Raw genomic sequence first — 24,298 nt, 5'->3', positions numbered from 1 at the left:
AATCCCCTGTTATGAGCCAGTCGTCGAGGTAAGGGTAAACTGGGATGGACAACCTGCGCAGGTGGGCCGCTGCCACTGCCAGCACCTTCGTGAATACCATTGGTGCTGATGCTATGCCAAAGGGTAGCACTCTGAACTGGTAGTGTTTGCCCTCTATCATGAACCGGAGGTATTTTCTGTGCGCTGGCAACATTAAAATATGAAAGTATGCATCTTTCATGTCTAATGTTGTCATGTAATCTCCCTGTGATAGCAGTGGGATCACTTCCTGTAAGGTCACCATACGAAACTTTTGGGGTTTGATAAACTTGTTCGCTGGGCACAGATCTAATACAGGGCGCATGGTTAGATCCTTTTTGGGTACAAGGAAGTACACTGAATAAATACCTTCCGTTACCTGAGATAGAGGCACGACCTCTATGGCTCCTTTTTCCAGCAGTTGTTGTACTTCTTGGAGAAGGATGGCAAGATGTTCCGGTGTCATGCGTCGTCCCCTCGGGGGTTTGTATGTTGGGGAACTCTTGAATTCGATGCAGTATCCGTGGGCTACGGTGGAAAGTACCCAGCGGTCTGACGTTATACCCTCCCATGCTGGAAGAAAGGATGTTATCCGGCCCCCGACCGGTGTTGCATGGGAGGGGACGTGAATCTTCGCGTCACATGGTGTTGTTGGGGGCTTGGGAGCCTCTGGGGGTGGACCCCCGGCCTCTTCTTTTGCCCCGGCGCTGGCCTCTTTGGCTGTACTGCCCACTATTGGTCTGGAAATTGGTGGAAGGGTACTGTTGCTGCTGGTTTTGTTGTTGGCGTTGGCCAAGAAAAAAGCGTTTGTTGCCATAGCCGCGCCTGGTAGAGGGCTTAGAGATTTGGTCAAGAGTTTTGATAGTATCAAACTCTTTTTTAGCCATCTCCAGAGCCTCATCCACCGCTTTCCCAAAGAGGTTTGAGTCTTCAACAGGTGTATTTATCAAAGACGCCTGTGTCTCCGGTTTGAACCCTGAGTTACGCAGCCATACGTGGCGTTTTAGGAGTATTCCCTGAACCAGGGAACGTCCCGCTGTTTCTGCAGCATCCAGAGAGTTCTTTACAATACTCTGGTTGACCTGGGTTCCTTCGCCAATAGTTGTAAGCAGGCGTGTACGTAATGGTTCCGGCGCTTCTTCGGCGTCTTTGCGCAGTTTGGCCCACTGCGCGTCCGCATAGCTAGCGAGCAAAGAATTGTTGTTCGCAATTCTTGCCGAAAAGGCAGCCGAGGATGTAACTCTTTTTGCAAGGGCATATAACCGCTTGCCCTCCTTGTCAGGTGGTGCCTCACTGGTGGAAAGTGGTACCCCTGCCCTCTTTCTTGTATTGGTTACTACCAGGGAATCCGGAATGGAATGTCCCCTGATGTACAGCGGGTCTGAGGGTGAAGGAGTGAAAAGTTTTTCAATTCTAGGATTGACCCCTCTGATTAGTGCGGGTGTGGACAGCGAAGGGATGATTCTTCTCTTCACCGAAGCGAGGAGGGGAATGGTCTGACTAACCGGAGGTTTCTCCTTAATTACTCTTGCCACAAAGTCTAATTCAGGAGAGAGCTCCCCAGTGTCCAGTTCGAAATGTGCTGCTGCTCTGCGCAACAGGGCATTGAATGTGGGCTGATCGTCAATGGGAGACGTGTTTCTAATAGGTGAATTGTCAGGAGGATTTAGGTTCAGGACATCAGTGTCGGAAAATATTGATGGGGATTGCCAGGGGTGAGAAGGTCCTTCTTCTGGATTTTCTCCAAAGCCTTCTCCTACCAAGTCTGGGCTGTCTTCCAGACCTTCCTCCTGGTTCCGTCCCTCTTCCTCGTCCATAAAATCATCCTCTTCCTCAAAGTAATGTTCTTCCCCAGTGAGGTCATACACACTATGGAAGTCTGAGGCTGTGTCCTGGTGGGGATTGACTAGTCTCGGAATTTTGGCCCTGGGGTCCTCCTGAGGCCCTTCTCTTATTCTCTTGGGAGTGGGAGGGTTCTGGCTATTCATAAACCTCTCCATTCTTTCCATGCAGAGATGGAGCCTTTCCATGGTTTCATGGGGTACCCCCGAGCGGTCTAGCGGGGGAAAAATAGTGTCTTGTAGCTGAAAACGGCTCGACCTCTCCCACAACGTCGAGGAAAGTGTCCCGTCGCCCTCCGAAAAGCCTTCAGGTGTGTTGGGGGTCCCCTCGACTGAAGGGGATAGTCCCTGCCTTTCTTCGGGCTTTTTCGGCGTGTCTTTTGACCTCTGCGTAGCGCTCGACGTGTCTTTCGGCGTACGCTTGTGGGCGTCGGCTACCACGATCCTCGCCAAGCTCTCAGCGACTCGTTTGTCAGCGGAGGGCTGTGGTCTCGACGTTATGGGTGTTGATCGCTCTACGGCGGCATGCGCTTTCTGCTGATGCGCGCCGGCCGATGATTTGGGGGCGGCGCCCTTATTTGCCGAAAGCCCAGTCGCTGGTCGCGGCTGCGAGAGGGGCTTCGAACCCGAACGGTCCGAGGAGGCTGCCGGTGGAACCTGCGTCTCCTTGGCCGCTGATGCTCTCTTCCCCTTTGACGAAGAAGAGCCATGGGTTGTGTGCTTATGTGTGGTCTTGTGTGCGTCAATGTCGCCGGGGTGTTCATCCCCATAAGCAGGGCGTGAGCCGAGCCCGTCGGGGCCGGGGACAGACGACGAAGCGCGTGTGCGCTCTTTAGGGGGGTTTTCGACTTCCGTAGCGGAGGTCGTGGTATCACGTTCCTCGTCACTGTCGGTGGTAGCAACGGTGGGTGAAGCGTCGGCCTTCGACATAGCGTAGGCCGCCCACCTCTTGACCCTATGGTCTTTTAGAGTCTTAGGCTTAAGAAGCCGACAAGCCGTGCAACCTTCCTCTTTGTGATCGAGGGGCAAGCAGCGGTTACACCGTGAATGCTTGTCCTTCCAAGTAAACTTGCCCTTGCAAAGCGGGCAAAACCTAAAGGGTGTCCTCTCCATAGCCGAGGCAATAAATCGTGATAACCACCCCAAGGGAAAGGAAGGGGAAAAGGAAAGGCATTCTCAGAAAAGAAGCAGAGATGTCCCACGACCACCACTCTCCCTACTGTATATGGCCTGCGAGGCCAGGCCACGTGTTCGGCAACGCCGAAGGATCTCCTCCGCTCGTCCCCTCCGTCGAAGATCTTGCTCGGCGGAGACAGCTTCACAACAGCGTCGAGGGAGGGATCGATATGTTCTATATTAATATAGGAAAAAGACCAAAGGTCGAGGAGATGAAATCTGCAATGTCTCTCGAGGAGCTCCGCGTAAAGGCGACCAGTAGCTGGGCGGAAAAAAACAATCTGAGGGACCTCGACGCGTGAGGGATTGTGGGTACAACGCACGTCACTATAGGGATAGTGTTTCAGACACGCCTTGTCGACGTCCCTTTTCGACTACGAAAAACAAAATGCAATACTCTGCAGTGACCACTGGATGTCGGACCTATGCACAGCATGTGATTCTAAGCAGATTAACAAACATCAGAAAACTGTGTTATTTTTGTTTTTATGTTGTTAATGCACTGCAAGCAGAGTCATGCACCTGGGCGGAAGAGGGGAGACTATCAGCGCAGCTCTCACAGATCCTACCATTAACATGGGGTCAGCCGGCAGCTGGCGTTCTTATGTTACCATGTATCCTTCTGCGCGCCCAATTGTGAGCATGCAGAATTTCCAAAACTCGATCAGCACCAAAGTTAAACATCATTTAAACATCATTTAAACAACATCAAACCTCTCAATACAGTTCCTGTTTAATGAATGGCTTGCGGTAGGCAATCTTGCTTGGTCTGTTAGTTCTCCTTGCTTTAGAAGCCCCGCTATTTGACCTTTGGCTGTGTTCGGTGCCTATGTGGATAGTCGTGTGTGCCCTGCGAACTGGGTTTTCACCGTCCTGGGGATGATTTGGCTTTGGACTAGGGTTTCATTTTCTAGAGTATCCACACCCCTAAATAGAATCCTTTGTGGACTTTGATTTGTTCAAAACTTGGAACTCCTTCACGCTATCTTCTATCTATTCCCATAGAGAACTCCTCTGCAACTACTGAAGACATTTCGATTCTGGATTTCTGTTTGACAATGTTTGATTGATTGTTATAATTATAATTGTTATTTTATAACGTGCTTAACACCAGAAACTGGTTTCCAAGCACAGGATCGGGATTCGAACCTGTGTTGCGCTTCTTTGTCTTGCTTCCAAGACAAACATGTTGCCCCTAAGCTATCCCCCCTCACCCTCAATGCTCCTCATCTGGAGTTCAGACATTAGGGAACTTGAGTTTCTTCCATTAGTTGCGCCCTCGTGCCACTTCTGGTTAGGTCCTTTGCAAACTGTATTGTGACATTTGCGCAGTGGCCGTTCGGTTCACCTGCCTTCGTTGGGCGGTTTTCTAACCTATGGGCTTGTTCACCATAACAAGGACTGCTTCTGGCTCGTCAATAGCAGCTGCACCTGTCTAGCTCCAAGTGATTCATCCCAACAGGGGGTTCTTTGCAGCCAGAGGGTAAGTTGGGGATACTTCAAAGTCAAAATGTTCTTACATTTGATCTCTCGGTTTGCCTCCCGAGATAGACAGGGAACGCCTGTTGCATCCCTCCTGCCTTTTTGCCTGATGACTTGACCAAATTGTCACGTTTATCCTTCTGCCCAATCATTTGGGAAACATGTCATACTGCCTACCTTGAAGAACCACTCCAACACTAACGAGCCACCTACTTTTCCATGTCTGCACTTTGTTGGTGGTTGTAGAAATAGTTATCTCTCGCAGAATAGAGAACTTTTGATAATTTTGCTTCTTGTACCAGCACTGCCATCTAGCCTCAATGATTACAAGCAGAAAGGTAGATCAAGTTGAATTACAAAAATGGATGCTAAAATAGATAGCTTATTTAATCATTTTAAATTTGTAGTCTGTAAAATCTAATAAAGATGATCCTATAGGTTTTAGGAGCAAACCCCAAAATTAGCATTTGATGACAGTTCCATTGTGAATAGGTCTTATTTCTTGTGATGCACTTTATTTGATATTTGCGACGGCTTAACACAATATATTTCCTGTGACACAAACTTTTTAACAGAGCACTCAGAAATTCCACGTGCACAGAACCATACATGCGTGCTTCTCGAATGTGTGACAAATCCGGGGACATCTAGTTAGGTGACCAAGGGGGCCAGGGACCGCCCCAAACTACTGGATGATGGACTTCGGGACGGTTTGGGGCGTAACCCCTGATAAACCTCACTTAGCACTGGGCAGGGTCAGTCACAGACCAGATACAGGTACCACTGGCCCTTTAGGGCAATTGCAAGGGGGCCTCGTAATCTTCTGCATCATAGAGTAGACGCTCCCCGAAGCAACATATGACAGATATGAACAGGGAATGAAAGATGACAGACCAGCTTTATAAAACCGCTGTCCACCGCCCCTTAGCATGTCCAATAAATAAAAATACACACCCGATCTTAATGCAGAAATTAAGCTGGATCAAACCCCAGGGCCCCAATCTTTATCAGGCACTGGTGCAAAGAACAAAGCTTAATTGCCATCACAGGGAGGGGGCACAGGTTATATATGCATAGCACATCAGGCTTGATCTAGTCTCTTAATCCATGTCCATAATAAGACGCATGCGACCGTCACACTTCAGATATTGGCTGAATGTGATTTGAACTGTGAATTTTCAGTAGTATAAAACATCTTAAGGATTAAAGCAACCAAAAACAACTTGAAACGGTCTGACTCATATTTGCTGGTCTGGACACTGTTAGCAACCCCAACCGGCCACCCCTCATCCCCCACCCCACCCAATTACTATGGGCTTGTTTCTTATTGTTTAAAGTGATAACTGTTTGTATGTTGCTATCCTTTATGACTCACCTTTTTGTCACGACTTCCTGTTACAAAATACTTGCTGTCTGGGCTCCAATCACAAGTCCAAATAATTCGACTGTGTACTGCTGTGCTTTTGTTTGTGTGTGCATACAAACTGAAGCATGGTTCTGTAAAAAAAAACAATGAAAACTAAGTCAAGTAAATGATTGCAAATATGAGTAATATGTAAATATGATTAATACTTGACAGTTCATCTCATTCTTTCTTAAACAATGCTTGTGTATATTCAGAGGCCATGTTGGTAGAGGTGTTCCAACAGGAAGCCTTGCACTAGGGAGTCCCCGAGAGGGAGCAGGCTAGCATCACTACAGGCTGCTCACCAGACACCTGCTAATCGTAGCCCATCTGTGTCTGCAGGTTTAGCAGGGCGCATGCGCATGGTCCCATCTTCGGTGGGGTACTCATTAGGGCTTGCAGGTGGTTCTTCGTGACCTGTATGACTGGAGATGCGAGTGGTCTCTTCTGAGGCCTTCTTTGTCTCAGGGAAAAGGCAGGACTCGGGGAGAGAAGATAACGCTTTCTGCCACAAGCCACACTGGGAGCATAAGAGAGACGCACAGAGGATATGGCCTGGCTGCCAAAAATAGCATATTTATTTTTTAGATACAAAAAGCATGTATGGATATGGCGAGGGATATCCTTGACATCCGGGACAATCCGAAACTACGTACCAAACTCTTGTGTTGCGCGCTTGTGTGTGACACACGTCAAGGGGCTTCTGGGAGCAACCTGGAGAACCATTGCGAAAACTGGGGGCCAACATGAAGGGCTGTTCTTAGGGCAATATGAATGCCATGGGGAAAATCACTAGGCAGTGAGAAGTGGTCTGGGCAGGTCAATTCATGGGTCAGTTCTAACTTCTAAGCACAATGCAAACACTATTTTAGTGTTCGAAACAAAAGACAACAGACACACTAACTGCAATTCAGTTTTATTTTAAATTGTAGACTCCTGTAAAAGTACATTTCATGTCATTATTTCTTCATCTGGTTTTCTTTACGTTTTACGACAGTGCAAAGTGCTCAAGCATATTCCAGTTTGCACATTGCTCAAGATTAATAAAATAACTATGTGCTAATATGTGGGCACAACAACAGCAAATTAGCTGTGGAAATAGCCAATTTCTAAGTCCAAATGCCTAACCAAGTCCATGCACCAACTGCACAGGGAACATTTTAAAACAAATCTTCAATGTAGCTGGCATAAATAGCATCAAACCACGCATATCGGGCAGCAGCTCCTCACCGGGTAAAAAGCCAAATAGACCCTAAACACCAGAGGGTCAATGTTCAGGAGATGTTGGTGGGCATGCCAATTCTGATGTCAGGTTCCAAATGCCAGCACACGGTTCACCAACCCTCTCATTAAAGCTTTGTCCAAAAGCCACCAATGTGCTCCATGAACTGCACGGCACAAGGACATGGCAAAAGATCTGTTAAAAGGCATGGCCATTGTTAGGAAAGAATTTTTTTTTTGCAGCTTTCCTCCCATAGACCTCTATTGGGGGCCCTTTCTTTTTTATTTTGTTTCGACTCCTGTCTTTACTTTTTGGAGAGAAGCAAAGCCTTCTCCTTTACTTCCCTTGTATTGGCTAATTTGTATGGGGAACTTATCAGTCAATAAGAATCAGTTCTACAAGAATATGGGCCTCATTACGAGGTCGGAAGTAATCCGCCGGTAGCATTGGCGCGCTGCTGCCGACCTCGTAACACTGTTCCGCTGCCTGATATCCCGGCGCCACTGGGATATTTCAGGCTGTGTCGGACCAGGATGTCAGACGGCGTAAAGTGTAAGTCCCCATTCTTGTGGAGTCCGGTAGGACAGAAGACATGCCGGGAGCACCAGCCGCTACTGGCATTCTCGTAGTCTGGCAGTCCGGAAAGGGTGCCGGCACGTTGCTACAGGCACCCTTATTTCCGGACTGCCAGGCTTATAATGAGGCCCCATGTCTCCCTTAGTGAATTTCTGTATTTTTTAAAGCTGCACACTCACCTTACAGTGAAGTGTGGTTAGGATAATTTGTGTCCTTATAACTTTTTCTTTTGTAACTTTGTGATACCAAATGCAAAGTGTCCAAAATGTGCTGGTGGCAGCAGATCATTTTCTACTGTTTTTTTAACCTTTTTATTCCTGCACTTTTGCATTTCAATGCATAATGCAAAAAAAACCAAAAAACCATCTACTCTAAAATGGCTGTGCTACGAAATGGTCACCTGCCCGTGTTGTTTTCCTGCCGTCCCAGGTCCGGAATTGCCATATATGGAATGCCCTTTCACAGGAAAAGCTTCTGCTTTCCTGGGTAAAATGGTGGTCTGTATGTCTTGCTGGCTGTCGGGGATGGGACTGTCTGGTCCCAGTCCACATCCATGCCTATAAGTGTCTGTTGCTGGGAAGATTGTGGCCAGTGGCTATCCATAATTGAATAGTCACTGCCAGTTTTAATGGTAGAGATCCTTACCATCGGTGGACCTGGCCACTGCCAGTCCAGATCTTGGATAAAAGGAGGACTCCTACAGCCATTCGACATATAATCAACGGAGCCGAGACCCCTACGAAGAAGTGCAGCCCACTGATGCCCCGAGGGGGACCACTGCAGCTGACCAGCATCCAGCAGAGTCCCAGTGAAGCCCTGCTCCTCTATCCTAATCTCAGGAAGGTCCTCCTCAGTGCTTTGCCACTGGGACAGTGGGAACAACCAGTCTCGGCACCGGCTCGAGGATCCATGCCTGCTGAGCCTTCGGAAGTATCCCTGTACCATCCGGTAGACTGACCAGCTTTCTCCTGGCCTACCTTGCAGCAGTCGTCGCCGTTGTGAGCGCATCCTTGGAACTTTGAGGCTTTTCAACTTGTGCTACATGGCGCTTGATGCTGCATTTTAGCCTGATGCTGCATTTTCAGCCTTCTAGTCACAATGGAATTTGTGCAGGTTATGCTTCTTTGTTCGCCACACGAAGATCACACGTCGCTGCCAGACCGTGTTGACTCCCATTGCAAGTCATCGTCTTTGCTCGATGAAGGTCACCTGCTCCGCAGAAGTCTTCTTTTCATTGCAAGGGTCCTCACCTGAAAGTCCCTAGAACCGTAATTAAGGTACCATGTCTGACGAAACTAAATTCAGCACCTGAAAGTAACCTTTGCACCTGCGACCCCTGGGCGTCCTGAACTGAACCAAGCACAGAAGGATGTGTCCCCAACCGAATCCGGAACCTCTGAAGTTCTCTCTGGAGAAATGTGATTAAGGGGGTGAGTTAACACAGCTGTTCGTCCTCCGCACTCCTTGCCCACGCCCCCATCATCCATAGGGTTACATGGGTGTAAAGTCCTGGCCCCATCTGTCACCTTGCCTGACTCAGATTGGTCATTGTCTAGTCTAGGATCCCTTCCTAAGCCTTCCTAAGTGTAGTGGGACAGAGAGCTTCTTACCTGAACTTTTGGAACTCTGAATCACAACCACTGCCATTGTCCAATCCAATAGTAAACCTACGTCTAAAGTATATATTTTGGAACTGATGATTTTAGGCCAATAGGCCCTATTTCAACACTAGAGCTGGACTTACTAATTGCTAGGGAACTACTCTAGTGTTGCTCTTAAGTGTTTCTACTGTGTTTTCTGAATCTAATCACTTACCTGAATTGCACTGGTTTTGAATCAAACTCTCAGAAGAGTGAATGTATATTTATGTTTTTTGTTGGAGCTGTGTGATACTTACGTAGAGGTTTCATTGCTCAGTGTGTATTTTAAAGGCCTAATAAATCAGTGTAAATGTTTATACTTTTCTGTCTGACTGGAGTTATTGGAGTGCTGGTGTGTTTGTGTGTTGTAGCACTAGACCACTCTCACACCCCTTCCGGGTCTAAGCCTAGCTCTCGGCATCTACTTTGTTGAGGTTTGGCTATATTACAGTGTCTTCCCTGTTCACCAAAATAGGTTGGCCTCCCAAAATCCACATCAAAGCTTGATTTTGGAAATTCATCTTAACAGTCATAGCGGACAGAGCAAAACACTAACCCAGCAACAACTACCACAGATTATGAGGGAGATTGCTAGACCTGACTGGAGGAGAACCACAAAAAGAGATGGCATGACCCCAAGATGTGAGACTAGAGAAAAGCCAAATCTCTAAAAGCTGTTGCTGAACAGGAAAGTTAAATCCAAAATGCTGGACAGGGCTTTTATCCCTTCCAACTTCCACCTTTAGTTCCTAGACTTTAAAAGCCACATCAGGAATCAGAAGTTCATTTCGAGTTTGGGCAGCAACTGGAACTTCTGAACCTTTTGGAAGCATGGAGAGGAGCTGCAGAGGGACAAGATGTTTAAGAACCTCTTCCCTACGAAAGGGCTTGTGGAACACTGGAGACAGCTAAGTCTGACCTGTGCAGAGTATCTAAATATGACATCAAGACTGCTCTGTAGTGGTCAAACCAACCCCAATACTAAGAGAACTTAAAAAGCGGTCATCTCAGCCTGCCCTCCATGCTGAGAGGGCTGAAAAAGTCGATGAGACTGCATCTACCGTATCATCTGAGGGGCTTTCAACATGAGTCTTTCATCCACCCTTCCCTGTGAGCTAAACTTGGAACTTGAATTGTCTGTGATTCCACACTGGGGCGACGCTGCTAGCTATCAGTAGATATCAATTCAGTTCATTGGAGGAATAATTGTCTTCAAATGCTGTTAGTTTGTATAAGCAACCCATTGTAAGTTATAGCTCCAGACTGAGACTTTTTCTCGAAACCTTAAGACAGCAACCTGAGGGGCATCAGAGAGGCTCCAGCCTGACACTGACAAAGTGACAAATGAGCCACAATATGGAGTCTTCCATGTCCCCCTACCTCATTTATGCCAAAGGAATTCGAATTGGCCATGATTTTAGACAACAAAAATAAAGGTTTCAAGTCATTACAGTGTCAGTATTGATTCCTTCCTTACACAGATTGCTCACCTTAAATATATTTTCTAGCACCAGCTGCCTTTCAGCCACCAGCAGGGCCATTGAGCTTCACATCGACTTCACACAGCTGCAATGCGTACCCATGACAATGAACATAACATCAGGGGTAGTTTGTATGGAGCCATGGGCGCATCATAATCTCAGTTCCTTTTATTCTGAGAATCAAGTATGTGGTTTAGGAAGGCCACTAACATTTTCTCTTAAATAACTGCACCAGGTCGAATCCTAAAATGAGCTTGAAGTTTTTTATGAAATGCTCGAGGCTGATGTCCATCACGGACCACCACGTGGCTTGTCTTCCTGGCAAGAGACAGGATACTGAAAACTGTAGTTCTTGACAGTCTCTCCTTGAAAAGGCCCTCCAGGAGTATGCTGCTAGCTGTACACCTTCTTCTACAAGAAAGGGAAGTGCACTCCCTCTAAGTCTCTTGCTTCGGAGCCTGAACCTAAGAAAGCCTGATCTTCGGAGAATACAGGGGTGTAACACTGCCCGAGGGAGGACAAATATTGAGAAGGTTCCAGCTCACATATAAGTACCGGAAAGCAAAAAAGCTCTGGATGCCACTCTTCCGAATCATCCTCCATAAAAAAGTGTCATCCCTCCTGATCCAAGCATGATGAAGAATCAACACCTTTGAAGGTATCACTCCATACTGTCTCTTCTAAACCAGAGCACTGGGTAGAATTCAGGCAACAGATATTGTACATCTTTGCCAAGGACACACCACTGGTGACATGGGTTCTGATGATTGTGGTTGAAAAAGGGCTCACTGGGTTTGGACAAGCTGTCCGAGGCACATCTTCAGACAGCAACTACATGCCTGCTGGCTCAGTTCCTGCACCAGCATCCAAGATTGCTTCCCTCCAACATCATACAGGTCTTGCTTGAGGAGTCATAACCCCTGCAGTGAATCACTCGGTTAAGGGACAGGTTGGCACCTACACCTCTCTTGCGGCTCTGATGGCCCAATATTTTGCATAAATTGGGCAGATTTTCGATAAGGGTTATTCTATCCATTATGGGCTAGAACGCTTGGATTTGAGAGAGTTGAAGGATTTTCCAGATGAATTTACGACCAGGAGGCTGCCCTCACTGATTTGGCTTGCAACCTTTAGGATGCCAATCTTATATTCACGTCCCCTGAACGGGACTTTCTGCGGGCCTCTACATATGGCAAGCCGCATGCTTCTTTCCAGAGAGCAACTGCTAAGGCTGTTGAAGCACTGGGACTGTTGGTCCCTACCAAGCCAGTGGTATGGTTGGACTTTGCAGGCATTTTGGGCCAGGATCTCATGAAGGAGACACTTCCACCTTTTAACCTGGCAGTAGTTTAACCAGTGCTAGTCACGTGATTGAAACTGGCCTCCCCATGGCCATGGCCCGTGCCCTTGTAAGAAGTATCATACAGCCGCCACAGATGCTGGCTTTCTAGCCACATATCCCACTGCCAGGAGTTTTGTGGTACAGACCTCTACAGTGGGCTCCAAGTGGGAAATGTTTCCAGACGTTGCCTCCAGATAGGGGAAGAAGCAAGAAATTGAACACGTTTGGCTGAAAGGTGTTTTTCTTCTGGCAGCTGATCTTGAGGGGTGTTAACTCTACTTGCACACTGGCCTAATACATCCACTTTTTGTGGAATGTGACATGGAGGCAGCGGATGATCTCCCCATGCCCAAGAAGAGAGAAGGATTTCACCTCCATGTTTAATGATGGCAATGAAGTGGTCCTCCAGTGTGGCCTTGACTAGGAAGACTGTGGGACGGGGTCTTGGCATGTCCATATATCCCCTCCTTGGCACCTTTCATCAAGCGTGGATATACTGTCCCAGTCAGGAGCCAGGTACTCCAGCCGAATCTCAGTAACCTCAACCATCATGTTTGGCTGATGATAAACGAGTTATAAGGAATGGGATTTGTTGGTCAATGTCCTAAATGTGCTCTTTCCCACCAGGAGGACTGCCACTAGGGTCTATGTTTGTCTGCAGGTGGCATGCATGTTTGTCTTGGTGCAGGAACAGGAGTTTCGACCTCTTGACCTTTACTACCTCAGCCGCAATAGATTTTATCCTTTCTCTTTGGCATAACTAAACCTACAGATTGGCGCTGTAAAGCTGTACCTGGCTACTAGTTTGGTCTTTAAGGGGTCCTCTGGGCAGAGCTCATTTTTCACCACCCTTTCTCTCATGCAGTTTTTGCTGGGATTGGGTAGCCAGCATGGTACTTAAATCTTGTGTTACCTTGTTGATGGCGGTTCGGTTTGAGCCTCTTCATTCTTGTTCTTTGAAATTGTTTACCCTTAAACTGATCTTCCTGGTTTCTGCCACTTCAGCTATTTGATTCAGCAAGCGTCTGGATCTTTCAGTGAAGACCCTAAACATGTTTTCTCTGAGGAGGAAGTGATTGTGTCCAAACTTCATTTCCAATGTCGTGCCAGAATTCAATTTTTCTCAGAAGATTCATCTTTCAATGTTCTAACCTCCATTTCATCCAAAATGGAGGAGAGGTTTTATTGGGTCTCAGCTACTATGTTTCTCTGATGAAGGATATAGGAAAGGATAACCAACTCTTCGTTGGTTACATTGGTTCTCGTGTCAACAGAGAAATTACCAAGCAGAGTCCATCTAGGTGGATCATCCTCTGCATTTAGTAGTGTTATAATCTGGCTAAGAAGGAGATGCCTGAAGTTCTCAGGGCTCTCTCCACCAGAGGCCTGGCAGACACTTTTGCCCTGCAAAGAGGTCTCATGTTTTTAGACATCTGCCAAGCAGCCACACAGGCTTCCTTGTACAAGTTTGCCAAGCCATATTGCCTGGATGCATTGTTTGGTCAGGATGACTGTTTTTGGGTCAGCAGTGCTGCAGAGTTTTCTGGCCAAAGTGGTTTGCTCTTGCTATCCTCCCCCTCCAAGATTGTCTACTGCTATGGAAGTTCATCTAATAGGAGGACTCATTGGGAAGAACAAATCCATTAGAAGAACAAACTATTTGCCTCCCTGTAATGTTCTTTCCGATGTTTAGTCCATCCTCCCACCCTACCCCTCATGATGGATACCTTGTTCACCTTTCCCCGTTCTGTGGCCCATTAGCTGCTGTGTGTTGGGGGAAAAAGGCAGAATAAAGGCCATTGGGCATCAATGGCTCCATATATACTTCCCCTGAAGTCCTGTCCAGCGTCATGGACGCGCTTTGGTATCGAGTGGAGTTGATGATGAGCTGCACAGTGGTTTCTGGTAGCTGACTTTTTTTTTAAGGCGGCGAGTGCTGAAAGGTATCTGAGATGAGGAATCTTTGGAGAAAGGCCTTATCCATCAGAAAAAACATAACCGAGAGAGAAGTAATTTGTTCATCAATTTTAGAAGGGTGCGAGGGGGTAAGTGAGGAAGATTGCATCCATCAGAAAGAACATAAGGTAAGTAACATCTTCCATCTATAAATATGGTATTCGCCTTATAAAAATCTACCCAGCAGTACAATATACAGAATGGCGGGCCATAGATTATCAAACACCAATAAGCGCAGATGAAAAACTGCTGCAAGATGGACCAACCAAAATGTAGATCTTCCCCTGCCAACGAGTCCAGATGGTTGTGCTTGGAATAATTATGTTAAGAAGCCAAATTGATGGCCTAGCACGGGAACGAAAGTAAAGGTAACATGATCTGTTTGAGTAGGCCCTCATGCAGTTATGGGACCTCCTTGGTATGGCAGTTGATTACAGCAGCGCTGCTGATCTGGGCATACGGTTTGCTGAGCACTACGTTTAGAAACACTTTAGTGAACCAAGAGACTTACAAGGGAATTCTATGAAGAACTACAAACACCAAGCTGCCGCAGGGGTGACTGCACTGCAAGTGCCCTTTGAACCCGACTGGGCTGCCTATAACAACTAGCCCCTTGACGCTGAAGCAGTGCTGCTGATCTGGCTATATGGTTTGATGAGAACTATGTGTAGACACACTTTAAAAAAAAACAGAGACTTAATAGGGAATCTACGAAGAACTAAAAACACCAAGATGCTGCAGGGGTGACTGCAGAGCAAGCGACATTTGAACCTGACTGGGCTGCCTATAACAACTAGCTGCTTGACACTGAAGTAGCAATGCTGATCTGGGCATATGGTTTGCTGAGAACTACGTTTAGACACACTTTAGCGAACCTGAAGACTTCCTAAGGAATTCTACAAAGAAATACAAACACCAAGCTGCGGCAGCGGTGACTGCAGGGCAAGTAACCCTTTGAACCCGACTGGGCTGCCTACAACAATTAGACGCTTGATGCTGGAGCGGTGCGATGGCATTGCGCATGTCACGCGCAATGTGCATTGCTGTCACGCTATCAACCGGCAAGCGGGAGAAAGGAGCTGAAACCATCTGGGGCGCAATGCATTCAAGAACACCACTCTGATGACCAGTGAAGACAAAGGTAATACTGGTGGAAACACTGGTAAGTAAAATGGCTTGCTCTAACCTGGTGGCTAAGCAGACATATGACTTAAAGTCGGACATAAATTTGAATGTGCCGGCTATTATTCCACCAGATTCTGAAATGTCCAGTTTCTTTTTCTAAAAACTTAGTACGCTTCTAAGCCCATCTCTAGTAAATCATGTTAATAGGTTGCTAGCTTGTTTAGGCTCAAAGGTGAATTAATCCATTGTCAACATATTAGATCCAGAAACGCTTCTTGAACCGAATAACCTTTCAAATGGATCTAAGTTGAAACTGGATGAGGATACTGGTCCAAAAAGTAATTCTGTCAGACAGGTGCAGGGGAGCCTTACCGACCCGAAGCCATTGCACTTGGACATTTAGCTGACTTGATGGTGTATCAGGGTGCAGATAAAGACACAATAGCGAGCTCACTAGCTACTTCACCCACCCCATTGCACAATTCTACTATTTTCGTGTCTGGCCACAGGAGCCATGAAGATCAAGCACTTGTAATTGATAGGTCTTCCCAAACCATCAACTGTGATTCGCCTAATCGATTGGAACAGGCATTAACAGTAGCATGGTTGACAAAATGTGGAAAATGTGAGATTACCCACCGCTAGAACAGAAGAACACTCATTCATGCACAACTCGCTCTCGTCCACACTGAAACTACAAGCCCTGGACTTTCTACTTACCTCATTAGTAAAACACTGCAAACTCATATATGAAGAGGTAAAGGATCATTCTGAATGCCCGTTTTGAATATCAAGCCACCTAAGCATCAAACTGCCAAAATCAAATGTTGCATGTATTTTTACAGATTCCTGCTCTTATTTAAAGTTATTTCTTGTGTGTGTCTGGGGGAAATAATTGTTTTTGTCGCATCAAAACCTGTGTTTGGTAGTTTGCTTAATGTCCCGATCCCTCCGGCCTCCCACCCCTCCCCCATCCCCTGATTGGTGTGAGGCCCTTTGTTCTGAGCAACTAGGTGAGTTTCTATCAACTGACGCTCAGCATGGCACTCTCTCTCCCTGGATATGCTGTAGTGAGATTTGTACACCTGTAGCTCCTGCTCTTATTTTAAGTTATTACTTGTGTGTGTCTGGGGAAATAATTGCCTTTACCTCATTGCTGCCTGTTTTTGGCAGCTTGCTTCCCATTCGCTGATCCTTCCCGATTCCCTCCCCTCCCTCAACCACGGATTGGGCGTGCAACCCTTTGTTCTAAGCAACTAGGTGAGTTTCCATCAACTGACGCTCAGCATGGCACTCTCTCTCCCTGGATATGCTGTAGTGAGATTTGTACACCTGTAGCTCCTGCTCTTATTTAAAAGTTATTTCTTGTGTGTGTCTGGGGAAATAATTGCCTTTACCTCATTGCTGCCTGTTTTTGGTAGCTTGCTTCCTGTTCCCTGATGCCTCCTGCCTTCCACCCCTCCCCCGACCCGATTGGGCGTGCAGCCCCATTTAAGGGATCCTAATAGGGCAGCCCCACTGCCCTTGCAGCTCCCTCGGCGAAGGGCTGCGAGGCAAAGTGCAGCTCCCACAGAAGCAGCTCCAAACTGTGTTCGCCATCCAAACATGTAACCCGGCCGCCAACCAGCAGTGAATGTATGACTGTATGATGCAATCTAGATTTTTTCCCTTTCTTGGACACTTGATTCTGGACTGTTACATTACTGTGTTGTGTAGTTCGTTGTCATGCACTGCAGTTTCTCCCTCTCTCCCCCTCATCCCCCTTCCCTTCTCTCTGCTCTCTCCCTCAATGGTGCTCGCAATTTCCCCTATCTTGTCTACCTGCTATTCTATCACCTATCCTAGCCCTCTGTTGAAGTCTGGAAGGAAAAAGTTCAAGAGGGGCCCCTGATCTCCAACCCAGCAGTCTCCTGACACCTATGTCAATGCTTCTTCCAGGCAGACTGTCACCGACATCCTCTTTCTCGTTCTCTCTCGGGACCTTTGAATTCCCATATGGGCTCAGTGCTCTCCCCCTTCTCTTCCTCTCCCATTAATGGTGGCACCCAGTGGGAAGCACTCTTGGCATCCTTCTTGTCCTCTAGGGCCATCATTAATGTCTACCTAAATGGCATTGTCCTTGTCCAGGGATCTCAACCCAACCTCCCACCTTCTTGATAGGCGTCTTAACGTCTCTCATCAACTTCCTTCCTTCTCCTCCCACTCCTCTTTCTGCCACCCTTCTGGCCCCTCTGCCACCACTGAGGGTGTACAACACTCCTGTACCCCTCCTCGGAAGACCTTCAAAAGTGGCAACCTGCTCCACTTAGCTACCCTGAACTCTTGCTCTGCCGTCAAACACTCCTCTGACATCTGCCACCTCCTTGAAGACCTTGACGTTCTCGCTCTCACCAAGACTTGGTTCACTGCTAGCTCTGTCACACGTTTTGACACGCTCCTCCCTGAGGGCTACAAGATCCTCTCTAAGCCCAGGCATAATCGGTCTGGGGGCGCAGTGGCCCTGATCGTCCCCGAGCTGGCCCCTGCTACTATAATACATACTCAGGCCTACTCCTCCTTCAAATGCCTCGTCTGCAGGCTTGGTGTCCCTCCTATTCTCTTTCTGACTCTGGTGACCATCTAAAGGCTCCCTGGCCAGGTCTCCTTTCAGAGTGGGCTGACCTCACCTCTTCTCTCCTGGCGACCACCTCCATACTTCTCCTCAGAGACTTCAATATTCAACTTGACTCACCTGACGCGGCCTCTGGACTCTTCCACAACCTCTGACTCGCTTTCCCTCTCCATTCTTCCATCCGGTCCGACGCACTCAGCCAGACACACCTTGGATGCTCTCATCTCTGCAGACTTCCCCATCACGAATCCTCTCACTACTCCTCTCTCCTGGTCTGATCATGCTCTCCTGTCCTCTCAATTGGACCTCCTGAGTCCCCCGGTTAAGCCCCTGCCCGCACTGCCAGTCTCCTTTTACGTAATTCGACCTATGGAGTGAGTGCCAGTTGCTGCTTTTCCTGCCACCTTCATTCCCCCTCATACTCCTGCCACTGACTCTCACTGTGACACAGCCGTTTATAACCTTCAACTCTCCATCTCCAACACTTTAGACATCCTTGCCCCTTTCATGAGAATATGCATGAAGCCTGCATTCAAGCGCAACTCCTGGTACGACTACGACCTGGCCTCTCTGAACCGCAAGTGCAGAGCTGCTGAGCAGAAGTAATAAGAGGGCTTATATCCAAGCCTGCATCTTTAGGGGCCACTAACACCGCTGAACTTCTCTTAATCTGCAAGGAACTCGCCAATCCTACTGCAGTCTCCATTTCTCCTCTGCCTTCCCTGGTCCTCTGCACTTCACTTCATTACTAAAACTCAGGACATCCTGTCCTTACTCTCCTCTACAACACACCCTTCTCTCTCAGCCGCTCCCATGCCTCCCTTGGCCTCCTACTCTCCTCTTTGTATCCCAAATCACCTGATGAGGGTTCTAGACAAGTCCGTTCTATGAAAGTCTCATCCAAACAGGTGCTCCCATGTTCCTCCAGAACTATCAAAGACAACATTGTCTCCCTTGCTCCAGCATTGGCTGATTTCTGCAATAACTCCTTTTCCGTTGCACTCCTCAAGCACTCTTCAACCTTTCCTCAAAAAGCCTTCTGCCGACCCTTCCTGTCCGGTCAACTACTGCCCTATCTCCATTACCCCCTTCATGGGCAAACTCTTGGAGAAGCTGGCTATCTCCCAGCGTATCTACCACACTGGATCTGTTGGTTGCCTCCACGACCACCAATTGTCATGGTCATGAAGTCAGGGGTCGCATGTACAGGAGACCTGGGTGGACACTGTCCTGGTGCCTTTGGCACCAGGCTCATGAACAAAAGTAAACAAGAACATCCATTTAACACCAAAAAGCTTTTATTATGGACATAGCACTTCAGGCGCATTAACCTTGAACATTTCATCCATTAAGCAGTGTATTCTTGGGTGTGGCTGCTAATGGATTGCCTTCACACATGCTCACTCTCTAGGAGTGGCAGGTAAGCCGGTAATAATGGGCGTGCCCACGATCTCAGCTATATAAGCTGCCCCGATCCTCAAGACAGACGCTTCGTGTTATTCTGCACTTGCAAGCATCGTAACGCTCACCGTCGCCTGAGGTCAGACATACCTTTGAAGATCCTGCTTCTTGGATATCATGCTTCCTGCCAGCATACTTACCAACTGGGGGACGCTGTTCTTAGCTGTACATCTCTTAGGCGAATCAAGTATTCATCTTTACACTTTCCGGAACGCCAAAATCTTCATCTTGGCACCGCAGCACAACACGCTCCATCGTCGACAGCAGCGCCTGCAAGGAAAAACAGAAGACAAGGTTAGACATCGAAAAACAGTCAGTTTAAGGTTGCGCTTCGCCATACTTTGCGCTTTCCTTAAACCATCACTTACCTACTGTCGAACATTGTGGTGGCATCCATCTTCCATCTGGCCGCATCTCGCGTCTCACAGCTGCATTGAGGCCACATTTCCATCTAAGGGAAGAAAACAGAAGAAAGACAGCAACATATAGAGACAGTAAACAGAACGAACAGCATCACAAGAGCTCAAGAAAGACTTACCAATCATAAGGAGAAGCATAGTCGCAGCTGGACTGGACTAATCCTTATCAGGGATAAGTGAAGGAACTAGATCCCATTCGACGCGCTCTGCCAGAAGTAGCAGGATGGAGAGCTTATCTTCCATAATTCACAGGTGAGCTTTATGGGCCGGTGTATGCTCACAGAAACCGTACTTTGTGGTGAAGGATTCGAGAGTTACAACAATCACAGATTGGCAAACTCACACACTCTTATCCCCGCGCAGGAGCAGTATCACCACATACCACCGATCACAGCTTTTCTACTGAGGGAGAGGCCTGAAGGGGATGATTCAAGTTCAGTGAGAGCTGCAACCATGCCCCAATGCCTCCCCAAGGTGAGCGTAACACCAGTCTGGCTTCAAAGCAGCCAGACGCACAAAAACTGGACTCCTGAACACCTGTGATGACTTGCTCTCTAATCTCGATTCCAACTTTCCTTCCGTTCTCATCCTTCTTGACCTTTTCTCTGCCTTTGATATGGTAAATCATGCCACCCTTATAAATCGGGTCCATGGCACCCTTGGCACCACAGATCTGGCTCTGGACTGGCTGACCGCCTTCCTCTCTGACCGATCTTCCCAGGTTCAACTGGGCCCTTTTCTCTCCTCCATCTCACTCTCCACATGTGGTGTCCATCAGGGCTCTATCCTCTCACCCTGGCTTTTCAACATCTACCTTGCCCCCCTAGCCAATTTGATCTCTGACCTTATCTCCTAACTTCCAGTGTTATTCTGACAACACGCAACTCTCCTTCAATCTTCCCTCCTCTGCCTCCTCCTGTTCCTCTCTCATTCCTGACTGTTTGTCTGCTATTGTCACACTTACCTGTGTCTATGCAGGAGCGATCAATGAGCCTCCCTTGATCCCCGAGTTCTCACTTCCCCTGTTTTTACCCAGAGGGATTCCTTGATCTTTAGTAAGGTGTGCTCTCCATCCTGCATTTGCTGGTGCGCGATTCGCTCATATGAGTTCAGATGCCACACGCTTTATATGCCTTCACAGCGAGGCCGAGTGTTCAAGGCGCCAGTTTCTTCACTGGCTAGAAAGTCTTTTCCACAAGTGAATGTTGCACGGAGATGTTTAGTTTCCTGAATTATCCGTATTGTCTTTGTTTGCCAAGGTATTTTGTGGGAGAGTAGCGATGTATGCAGAAGTCCGATTCTGGTAGGTGGGCGCAGCGTCTTAAATTCGAGCGCGCCTGGTAATGTCTCTCCTTTTTCTTCCCTTGTAGGAGTGGATTACGTGATATTAGCGCCTCGAGTCCGGGTTCAGTGCTGCCGAAGACTTGGTGGTCTGGTAAGTTTGCACGGAGACTTTGGTAAGCATGCACTGCATTATGAGAGGGAGCGCAGTGCAATAGTCCCCGCGTTATTAGGGCGAGCGCAATGACTAATGTCTCTTCTTTCTTTTGCAGGGGTTTGTGCGCTCGTACAACTGACCTGGATACCAGCGTCGCGGGAAGATTCGATGAGTATGCGCAGCGTTATTGAAGTGCGCGTGCTAACGCTGTTCTTCTTTGTTCTTGCAGGTGCCAGTGTTGAAGTCCCCTCTTGAACGGAGATAGCCGTGGCGTGGAGAAAGCACGGAGTACCTGCAAGCAGAAGCGGAAGAATCGAAGCAGGAAAACAGAAGTAGGATGTTCCGGAGCAGGTAAACTGAAGCAGGATAATCCAGAGCAGGTAAGCTGAAGCAGGATGTTCCGGAGCAGGTAAGCAGAAGCAGGATAATCCAGAGCAGGTAAGCTGAAGCAGGATGATCCGGAGCAGGTAAGCTGAAGCAGGATGATCCGGAGCAGGTAAGCTGAAGCAGGATGATCCGGAGCAGGTAAGCAGAAGCAGGATGATCCGGAGCAGGTAAGCTGAAGCAGGATGATCCGGAGCAGGTAAGCAGAAGCTGGCTGATCCAGAGCACGGCAAGTGTGTTGCTGATGCAGCTCACAGTAAGCAACACGAAGCACTAGAAGAATCTTGGGTGTGTCTTATATAGCCAGCCACACCCAAACACTAGCGAGCTCATGGATTGTCATGCACTTCCTGTTTGGCAACAGAAAGTGGTAACCAGGAAGTTACTACAAACACTAGGAAGGAAATAAAGGAGAGATCTGCTATGGGTTCTTTGTGTGCCTATGCCAGGCCTGCCAAGCCTCCACCCAGCCTGCCCCAACTACCTGCCTGATACCCATGACAGCTATTCAGGCATGGTGCACTGCTAATGATCTCTGCCATAATGCAAGCAAGACTGAGATCCTTTTCGTTGGGACCCCTGCTCCCACCTACCCCTCTACACTCTGGCTAGCCACCATGGGCCCCTTGGTGTCATCTTTGACTCCTCTCTCTCCTTCTTTCCTCACATCATGGACCTTGCCAATAAGGCCCACTTTCAGCTGCACCTCCTCTGACGCATTTTCCCTTTCCTCACCTTCCCCCAGAAACTCAATGTCTCCAGAGCTCTAGTCCTGTCCAAGCTGGACTACTGCAACAGCCTCTTCCTCTACCTACCCAACTCAAATAGGACTGCAAGACTTATCATTGGCCTCAAGCCCAGGGACTGCATCTCTCCAGCCCTAAAATCTCCCCACTGGCTCTCGATTGCTGCAAGGATCAAGTTCAAGACCATCTGCATCATTCACAAGGCTTTCTGGGGGCTGGGACCCCGCTACTTCCAACTCTCTCTCTCCCTAAATACCTCCCAGCTAGAGCCGTTCGGTCCTCTAGCTCCAACTCTCTGCAAATGAGACGTTTCTCCAAGCAGAGTGGAGGATAGATCCCTTGCCTCCGCAGGTTCCTCCCTTGGGAATGTCCTCCCTGCCCCTCTCCGACTTGAGACGCATCTCCTTAAGTTCCAGAAGCTTTCTAAACCCTCCGTTTCTCTTCCTCCTTCCCTCACTGGCTGCCTGGTGTCTTCACATTCTTACAGGGAACCAGGCCCTCTGCAAGCAGTCTACCGCTGCACTTGGTCTCCTCCCACCAGCACCCCCCCCCCTCCACTCTCCCCTGCACTTCTGTTACCGCACTTGCACGATCCAAATGTCCTAAGGCCTAGTAGGACCGTTTGTTTTGTCATCCCTGCTCCCCCCGTCCGTCTTGTTGCGCCTTGAAACACATTGTGTATAGGTGCATTATAAATATCCAATAAAATAAAATAATAAATAAAAATGATTTACTATTTTTGTGGGGCGCATTTCTGCTCCTTATTATTTGTTGAGAGGGAGGAATTTTCCTGTTTTTAGGCAGTGAAAGTTGTTGGAATGAAGTGTCACTGGCCTGTTCTCAGTGTAATGTAATGTTGATAGTAAGCAGTGGCACGGGAATTCTGATCCTCCTACTCTGTGGTACAGCAATTCTGATGCAATTATTCTCCTGACAGTAAGTCCTAAGTAACTTCATTCCAGTGGCACACGAGCTCTTATTGTCGTGTTTTCTGGCACACTCCTTTTGCTTGACAACGTTCAATCTAACACGTAACGTATCATGTTTGAATGTTTTGCCAGACACAAGAGTTTGGATACACTATGTGTGTTCTTTGTAACAAGCATGGGTATTTCTTCCACAATGGCATGGAAAATGTTTGGTGTTGTCTCAGAGTAGTGTTTGCCACTCAAAGGAATACTCACAAATTAACCCATGGTTTGCACTGATCATGCAACAATTCGTTTTGGTACATTTATGGATTTTTCTCTGCACAGGAGTACTTTTGCTCTGCACTGTAGCAGACCTTCAAATATGTGGAAAATAATGTGCACACAAAAGCAAACCATTCCCACACTTAGTGAAACACAATTAGTGGGAACACTCATTAGGCCTTGGAATTAAAAATATAAAATCAGAGATGTATATAAATAATGCAACTGCAATGTGCTTCAGAAGCACACCCAATGTAGGATACCTCGGAAACTGCTGCTCGGGGTAAACTGTAAGGCACAATCCAGTAATACCTGTTTGAGGGTTTTTATCTTCAAGTTTCCACAGTGACCAGTTTCTATCTCTGGAAACTGCGAGTAAGAATGTGTCATCTGGGGAAAATGCCATCTGGGTAACAGTCAGGTTGTGGAAAGGCAAACTCTGTAGCTGCTTCCAAGAAGTTGTGCTCCAAAGAATAATTGCTGCATGTTCTCTTTTGGAGGCCTGTGAAAATAAATATACAAGAAAATCAAAATTGGCTTAGTAGTAAAGGAAAGACCTTAAATGCGCGACTGTCTGCATTTTAAAAGTTTTAGCAGATATTTGTTTTTTTTAACTGAAGGTATGGTTTTTCTTACCAAAAACGAAAAATTAAGTGACTTCTTCCTAAGAAAATATTTTTAATGCATTTCATATTTGGCCATACTCCATTATCTACATCGTAGATTGTAAAGGTAGCCCTTTAATAGTTCATATATGTTAAGATTACATGCCACTTCACAGA

General features: G+C 47.5%; 1 protein-coding gene across 2 annotated transcripts in view; it reads right to left on the bottom strand.

The window, feature by feature from the left end:
* The window catches only part of ELP2 (elongator acetyltransferase complex subunit 2), a 1,316,635-nt gene that overhangs the window by 110,954 nt on the left and 1,181,383 nt on the right, over positions 1 to 24,298 (bottom strand). For both annotated transcript variants that reach the window (XM_069620606.1, XM_069620607.1), the window contains exons 18-19: positions 23,829 to 24,018; positions 5,893 to 6,014 (exon numbers count right to left, since the gene is read on the bottom strand). In XM_069620606.1, coding sequence (XP_069476707.1) covers positions 5,893 to 6,014; positions 23,829 to 24,018 — 312 coding nt within the window. The remainder of the gene's footprint in view (positions 1 to 5,892; positions 6,015 to 23,828; positions 24,019 to 24,298) is intronic.

This window comes from Ambystoma mexicanum, chromosome 5q, assembly GCF_040938575.1.
Source record: "Ambystoma mexicanum isolate Mex_15411 chromosome 5q, UKY_AmexF1_1, whole genome shotgun sequence".
Classification (NCBI taxonomy): Eukaryota; Metazoa; Chordata; class Amphibia; order Caudata; family Ambystomatidae; genus Ambystoma; species Ambystoma mexicanum.
This window is presented reverse-complemented; position numbering and strand designations above follow the sequence as displayed.